Genomic DNA, 8,210 nt, shown 5'->3' with positions numbered 1-8,210 from the left:
TTTTTTTTTTGGTGTGAATTCAGATGCATAGCTGGCGGCACTATTTTACTGAATTTGCAAACGTATGATTATTTGTTTCATAGCTTTGTGACACAATTTATGTTTGTGTTTTTATATGACATAATGGACTGCTGTAGTGCCCACAGTTCCCTGGCAGGTAGGTTGGGTTTGATTCAGCAGTAAAGATCTGCTAAATATGCTGCACATTTGATGCTGATGCTTTCACACACACGTCAATGCAGCACTGCAAAATAGCAGCAAAACTTGACATTCAAAGCATGACATCATCATGTCATCACTACTGCATGACCACTCTGTGCGCTCTGCATTCTGCTCCTACAGATGTGTGTATGTGTCAGTGTGTGTCCTTTGCTTTGTGTGTGATTGTGTATGTGTTTTTAATTAGCCAATATTAACATTTAGAAAAGAGCAGTTTTAAGTTGCAGTTTTCAAGATTTAAAATGTAATATTTATGATTTGGTTGTCTAAACTGGTACAAACTTTTATTACTCTCAAGATTGGTCTAGACATGCAGTGTTTAGTTGGTTTGAACCTAAATGTCTCTTCATTTTATGAAAGATATTGTTTCAAGAGCACTCTCGAATGATGTAATTAGGGAAGATCTTTCTATGTGATCAGGTCTTTGAGACGCTTTAATAGCTCAGTTTAGGAAAACATGGCATTTGGGTGAGATAAGGAGGCTTATTTTAGTGTTTCTGGTCTATGTGTGGAACAAAATGGATTTGATTTCACCCTTCAACGGCATATCATAAAAATGAAAAGATACTTGGTTCCTCAGACTGTCACACTGGAGGAACCCTATGAAGAACCTCTAGGTACCCTTTCAGTTCTCTGATGAGTGTGCAAAGTGGAACCCATAAGTTCCTTCAAGATCTCCAGAGTTTGTCAATAGTTCCTCCAGTAACCCCGTGAGGTTCTGATTCACTTAAAAAATATATACTGAAGGTTATTTGAGGGACCTTCAAAAGTTGCCTAGAGGTTCTCTGAAGGATTCAGCCAGTGTGGCAATCTGAGGAAACCCCAGTTTGTTCCACAATTATTTATATTTTTATGGTTTAACTCTCTCTTCCCAGAACTTAATTTAAGAGGGCATGTGTTGTGTAGTATGTGTGAGAGAGAGGAGGGCAGGGTTGGAGAGGTTGCATCTCACTTTTTTCCACTCAACTTTAAAGACTCTGTCCCAATTGCTACCTTTAGCCCTTGCGACCCAATTCCACACTTTGTTGATGTAATTCTGCATAGACTTTCAGATAATATTCTGCATCAGTGCCACCTTGCCTCTGAAACCTAAAGTGACAAGAGTATTTTGGACTTCACAGACATTGCATGACCGCAAGTATACATCAAATGTGCCATTTGGGACAGGGCCCAAAATATTTACAGCTCTGCCCACTTTAATGCACCATGCTGTCAGAGCAGAAGCAGACTAAATTGCTTATTCCTTTGCTTTAGTAGCCAATAAATTTGCTTTATCTCTTTTGGATCAGTCGATTACTGTGTGTCATTTGTTTCTTATCTGTTTGAAGGAGCTTTATACCCACATGAGTGTTGATAGGTCAGTAGTACAGCCCGGACAGGCCCAGCTGTCACCCGGGGTGTCTACAATCAGGATGGAGCCTGCCCTCCCAGGTCTCAATCCCACTTGTACTTGCATATCCCCATAAACACCTCTTCACCTCTTTTGCTTTTATAGTTGACCCACTGGTTTATTCATATGATTTCTGAAGAAGTCTTTGTGACTGGATTGATGCTGTTTAAATTGGGATAAAACAATTAATTTCAGATGTGTATAAGTGGCCTAACTAACACATCCAGATGGTGACAACGATGGGTTGGTTTGTTATCTGCCACTGTGGGGCCAGATGTTCGATATATTCCGTTTTTGTTTGTCATACTGAGAGAGATCATGCAATCTTCATTATTTGTTTTGTGAAAAAATCTGGTCCATGTCATGTAGCAGGACTTCTTAACAGATTGTGGAAAGTCCTAAATCTCTTTTCTTTCTCTTCCTATGTTGCCCCATTCCCTGTCACTCTCCAGAGGTGGTGGAGAAGGTGTCACCACCTGCTCCAGTGGCAATTCCGCCCTCCATAGAAAGTCAGAACATCTCCCCAACACAGCTGGCAGGTGAGTCCATCCATCCATCAACCCATCCATGAAATGTATATTTGGGATGCACAATATTACTGATAAGTCTATAATTATATAAATGGTCTGGCCAGAAAATTACTATTTTGTGTAAATAATTTAATATTGATACACCAAAAGATAAAATCAGTCATTTAAATGCTAGAAACCTCTCTCTCCATCCATATCTATACAGCTCTCTCCACTTGTTTTCCTATGGGCATATTTCAAAATCATGTCTTTAAAGGAATGAGGCTCTAAATACTTTCTTTTAAAACATGTAACACACAGGCAATAAATAAACTGAACAGACTGCTCAATGAAACTTAATTAGATCTTTTGCACTCTTTCACCTCTTGTTGATTCTTCTTCTCAACTTTATTTTTATTTCCAGGAAGTGGCCAGAACAGGCCACAACAAGCAAGGGATTAATTAGGAAGTTGCAAAGATATTTTTTTTCTTTGTTTCCAAGCAGATACCTATCACAAACCCTAACATTTATTTATTTGTTTGTTTACTAACACCAAGTCTACCAGGATCTTTTCTGCATAACTGTTGACACAGGGTTAATAAGCTAACTTATGCAATTCACATTCTCCAGATACATGTTCACTTCAGCCATTCTTTCCTACCCTCAAAGAAAGAAAAATTAATACCAAAGCTAATAAATGTCTGCTTCCAATAAGTGATGGAATGCATGACTTGTTTGTTGATTCAAAAGTTCATGTAGCCCTTCGTTTATTAGTCTCTTGACTTTTATTTAATGCATTGCCTACACTGTGAAAATGCAAAAAATGACCTTGTTCTTTATTTTTTTCCTTCTCTTCATAGAGATTGACGAGTGTCAAGTGAGTCCTGATATCTGTGGTGCAGGAATCTGTTATAACACTTTTGACAGCTACATGTGCATCTGTGATGACGGCTATAGAATAGACAGTGAGGGCACCACATGTGTAGGTGAGAGTTCAAAGGTTAAACTACTAATACTGTAGATCTCTACATCCATTACCATTACCAAGAACTGGCTCTCGCTTTCATTCAGTACAGTGGTTCTTTTGCTTATTTAATTTATTTATGAATCCATCATACATCCATTTGATATAGTCAGTCATTGACTAAATGGGCAGAGTTTGTGTGACAAGGAACCTCTTAAAGGGATAGTTCACCCTAAAATGAAAACCCACATTAGAGCTTTTCACACTGTGCTTAACCCCGGGGTTATCGTCGTTCTAAACACCACTTTTAAGCCCGGGTAAAGAAACGTTTCACACCTGTAATTTGAAAGCGGTGTTAGCACTGCTTTTTACCCGGGGTTATGAAACCCTGCTAAGTTTGTTCAGTGTGAAACGGAGCGGTGTTTGCATGTTGCTGCTGGACGCTTGGCAACAAACAGCCAATCAGCGAGGCTCATGTCACGTCAGTAACAGGAAATGCGCGTCGTGTAAAAAGCAGCCGGTGAGAGAAAAGTAAGAAATGTCAAAAGACAGAAAGCGTGTGAACTGGAGTGATGAGGAGATGGTATTATTCTTACAGTTTTGGTCAGAAAAGTCTGTTCAAGACAAATTGGAAGACCTACGCGGCGACATTTTTTTTAAATAAATGGCAAGATGTGTGAAAAGCCGTGTAAACAGGTTGCCTGCTGTTCGACCAATCAGTGACAGTGACACCGCAAATATGCAAATAAGAATGTTAACCCGGGGTTTGAATGTACAGTGTGAAACGTCTGTTAATAAATACCCAGGATTAACAGTTAACCCCAGGTATAGTATAAGCAGTATGAAACGTGATTACGGATAACCCATGATTCCTTTTATCCGGGGTTTAGGATGACCCAGCGATAACAATTTCAAGTGTGAAAAACCCTATTTAGTTCCAAATATGTATTACTTTCTAACTTTCTATCTTCTGAGGAACACAAAAAGATATTTTGAAAATGTTTATGTCCATGCAATGAAAGTCAGTCGGGTCCAAAACAAAACGACAACAAAATCTTATTCTGTGTTCCACCAAAGAATGCAGAATTATCATTTTTGGGTGAAATTTCCATTTAAGAAAACATCTTCTTCGTCACTATAACGTCTAAGGATCTAAAAATCGAAATGAGTTTCTAACAGAACCAAACACTTAGTGATTACAGTGTTTGTTTCCATGTAGAAAAAAAAAAAAAAGACCATTTATATATAATTTTACTAATTTTCTCTTCATTTTTAGACACCATTTTTAGTCTATGCCTTACTCTATAAGACTTCTATGCTTCTAAATCCAGAAGATGGCATCTCAATAGATTAAATGCTATGAAAACACTGGATTAAAATTGGAATTTGTGTCTTATACTTTCTGCAAAGACAGATCCATTGATAACCTGATGATTATTTTTGACAGATGTCGACGAGTGTGCAGAGAGCCCAAGTTTGTGTGCTAATGGTCACTGTCAGAACACTCCAGGCGGATTCCTGTGTGCGTGTGAGCCTGGCTTCATGCCTAACGAGAAGGGCAACAGCTGCTCCGGTAATTACAAGACTGTCCCATATAAACTCACCCATATGCACAAACTAACAGAGTAGGGTTCACAATATTTGACTGGTACATAGATTTAATATTTAATTTCTTCAGCTCTTTCTTTTAAGAATCTTTTATTATCAATTATTTATTTTGTGGACATGTTAGAAAAGAAGAAACATGGCCCGTTTGGAGTTTTGAAGGTCTGTATTTTTCTTCGTGAGCCATTACCAGTCCTCTCCTTCACTTTCTTGGCTCTTATTTTGATCCAGACAGATCAGCACTCATATGAAGTCTGCTTTTGGTCTTGAACCGCAATGTGGTCGTCTTAATACAGGCACAGCTCTGTCTCTTTCTCAACTCCAAACACATCTTGTGTGTGTCATTAGCTGGTTTTCAGGGTTTGCAGACGAGGTAGAAACCACCTCCCTGTGACACACTTTGAGGTTTGTGGAGGAAGAGGAGAGGTATTATCGTACCCTCAACCGAGTCACCCAAATACCTCAGCACTGCTGCAGATGAGGAAATGTTCACGGTACTTGGAAAACACGTCTTCTCATTTTAGGAAATCCAGCGTACAAGATATCCGGAAACTTCTGCCCAGAGTTACTCATTGCATCCATTTAAACTGATATGGCCAGCACATTGGTTTCTCTGGCTAACTGGTTTCTTTTAGTTTCATAGCAGTTACACATTTAGGAATGTGTCCCACCTTAATTCCGCAATTGGGAATTTGTCAAACTGCTATGGAATGGGGAGCGTCAGCTCTTTAATGCAGTTATTTGTTTGCTCAACCCAGTCTATGAGACAGAAATTATTTCTTTTTTGATCTAGGAGATTGATTTTACTCTTTGATTATGCATGATAATGGCATTTTCTTTACTTTTTAGTAAAGACCACTTTTTATAAGCAGAAATGCAATCACAAGCCAGATTTGCATCTATATCTCTAATTTGAGCACCTCAGTGTACCCATAACACTGCTAAACCACAGCCTCCAGGCTTCTTTGTAAATTTGTGGTTATTGAATTCTAGTTCTAGATAGGTTGGAAATTTGTTATGGGAGCTTAAACCTCAATATGTGACCTTGTAAGTCAAAGAACATTGTTTTAAGTGTTGAAAATGTGTCCTTGTAAATATACAGCTGTCTGCATTAATGTAAAGCTCTTTAAAAATCTGTTGTGGTTGTGATTAGGTGATGTGTTTTCACACTAACTGCTTTAATGTAACACATCCATTCAATGTAGAGATGAAGTGTCTTTGGCAGCCGTTGGAAGCAGTAATAAAGGTGAATGGATGGTTGAACATGTAGAAGGAAAAAGGCATGCTGCCATCATACATCATGGCATCGCTATCAGAATGGTTTCACAGTTAAGATGCTTTTCTTTGAGTAACTTCATTAATAAAGGTGTAGCAGAGAGATGGAGAACAAAATGAGCTTTCCTGCACCTAAATCGATTGTTTCCTGTTCTCCTCGCAGTAGGGCAGCAATGACACCTATCCATAACAACAGATCCTCCGATCAAACCTTCACAGCTGACACAAATAGACTGACCACTGGCTGCATGGATATCATGAATTCATATTTGATTTTGAATCAGTCTGTTCATTTCTGCTTGTGTCTATGTAGATATCGATGAATGCCAGGATGGGAGAGTGTGTCCGTCCGGTCTCTGCTATAACACTCTGGGCTCTTTCATGTGTTCTCCTTGTCCAGATGGATTTGAAGGGAGAAATGGCCAATGTGTTGGTAAGAAGCCTTTTTTTTTGTTTGCTTTTATACAATGATATGTGTTTAGCACAGCTACTTTTTAGAAAAATGAGGGGGCCTTTATAAAGTTTAGTTTAGTTTAACTTTATTGTCTGTCCAGATTTCCTGAACAGAAATTCATCTTTGACACTGGCATAGAAAATACACCCTAACAGATAATACTATACATTCACATATCACATAACAAATTTTTGTTTTTTTTCAATTTAAATTAATACAATACAATATATATATATGTATGCCCACACATATGCATACACGTGTACACACACCTACCCAGAAAGATACCTCATGATAATACCTCAATTAAGAATTTGGTTTAAAACAGTCACCGCCAATGGTACAAATGATCTTTTATATAGGTTCTTTTTAGCCAGCGGTATACGCAGCCTGCGCCCTGAAGGAAGGGCCTCAAAGCAGGAATGAAGAGGATGAGTTTGAAATGTGACCCATCTTCAGATGTATTGTGTGTGTGACCTTCTCTGTGCAGATATAAATGAGTGTTTGGATGAAAAAGTATGCGCTCATGGTCAGTGCTCCAATCGGGAGGGCTATTTCATTTGCACGTGTGATGAAGGTTTCTCGCTCATTCATGACGGCAAGGCCTGCATAGGTACTCTCCATCCACAGTTCAGCAGCTTTTAGTATTTTTCAAAGATTTTTTTGTCTCTCATAATCATAAAATGCAAGTGAGCAAACTGCAATTTTGTGTGTGTGTCAGACATTGATGAATGCCAGGATGACAGCGTGTGCATCCAAGGTCACTGTCAGAATACAGAGGGGTCGTTTATCTGCAACTGTGAGCCCGGCTTTATATTGTCCTCCACAGGAGATCAATGTAACGGTACGAGAGTGCATGTGTGTGTGATATGTAATCGTGTATTCATATTAAAGGCGTCTGGGATTGATTCTGTGTGCAATGTTGAAATATTCTGATGTTTACAGATGTGGACGAGTGTTTGGAGTTACCTCAGACTTGTGATAGTGTGGGACAGTGCGTCAATATCTTGGGATCTTACCAGTGCAACTGCCCACTGGGATATAGACAAGTTAACGGCACCAGCTGCCATGGTGAGACAGTTCATCTCACAAACACATACATACAGAGGCTGTGTTCTAGAATAGCATACTAGCATACAACTCTTACTGTTTCTACAGTATGTAGTATGTATAATGTGCTTTTTGTGAATTTTCTGTGTTCTTAAAGGGGTCATATGATGCAATTTCAATTTTCCTTTCTCTTTGGAGTGTTACAAGCTCTTGGTGCATAAAGAAGATCTGTAAAGTTGCAAAGACTAAAGTCTCAAATCCAAAGAGATATTCTTTATAAAAGTTAAGAGTCAGCCACGCCTACCTAAAACGTCTCGTTCTAACACACCCCACATATCTACGTCACTATGTGGGAAGATTTGAATAGACGCGTTTCAGAAAGGCGGGGCATAGAGAAGAAACAATAATGTACAGTATGTGGAAAATAATGTGTTTTTTTAACCTTAAACTGCATAAACACATTTCATTACACCAAATACACAAAATAATGTTCTTTTTAGCAACATCATATGACCCCTTTAAAGCACCTGGATGAGCAACCACATTTGCCAAAATGGAAGAGTCCTGCTGAAAGAAACCCAGCATTTAGCTGCTCGATTGGTTTTAGGAAGTTTTTTGGGGACTTTTCAGCTGATAAGGACTTATCAGCTGAAACCAGCTGGCCGCCCATCTAAATTCCAACTTGCTAGGAGTCTAGCTAGACCAGCTTGGCCATTCTGGGTGATCATCTTAAACCAACTAAG

The 8,210-nt window shown here is 38.9% G+C and overlaps 1 protein-coding gene across 1 annotated transcript in view; it reads left to right on the top strand.

Moving 5' to 3' along the window:
• Positions 1-8,210, top strand: part of LOC107755966 (latent-transforming growth factor beta-binding protein 1-like) — a gene marked incomplete at its 3' end in the record, with an annotated part of 83,130 nt that overhangs the window by 56,425 nt on the left and 18,495 nt on the right. The window contains exons 13-21 of the mRNA XM_016572930.1: positions 138-157; positions 1,548-1,650; positions 2,062-2,148; positions 2,980-3,105; positions 4,531-4,656; positions 6,277-6,396; positions 6,908-7,030; positions 7,139-7,261; positions 7,363-7,488. Of these exons, the coding sequence (XP_016428416.1) occupies positions 138-157; positions 1,548-1,650; positions 2,062-2,148; positions 2,980-3,105; positions 4,531-4,656; positions 6,277-6,396; positions 6,908-7,030; positions 7,139-7,261; positions 7,363-7,488 (954 nt within the window). The remainder of the gene's footprint in view (positions 1-137; positions 158-1,547; positions 1,651-2,061; positions 2,149-2,979; positions 3,106-4,530; positions 4,657-6,276; positions 6,397-6,907; positions 7,031-7,138; positions 7,262-7,362; positions 7,489-8,210) is intronic.

The sequence above is a fragment of the Sinocyclocheilus rhinocerous genome, unplaced genomic scaffold, assembly GCF_001515625.1.
Source record: "Sinocyclocheilus rhinocerous isolate Xijiao unplaced genomic scaffold, SAMN03320098_v1.1 scaffold1764, whole genome shotgun sequence".
NCBI classification, from domain to species: domain Eukaryota; kingdom Metazoa; phylum Chordata; class Actinopteri; order Cypriniformes; family Cyprinidae; genus Sinocyclocheilus; species Sinocyclocheilus rhinocerous.
Note: the sequence above shows the minus strand (reverse complement) of the source record. Positions and strands in the feature narration are given on the sequence as shown.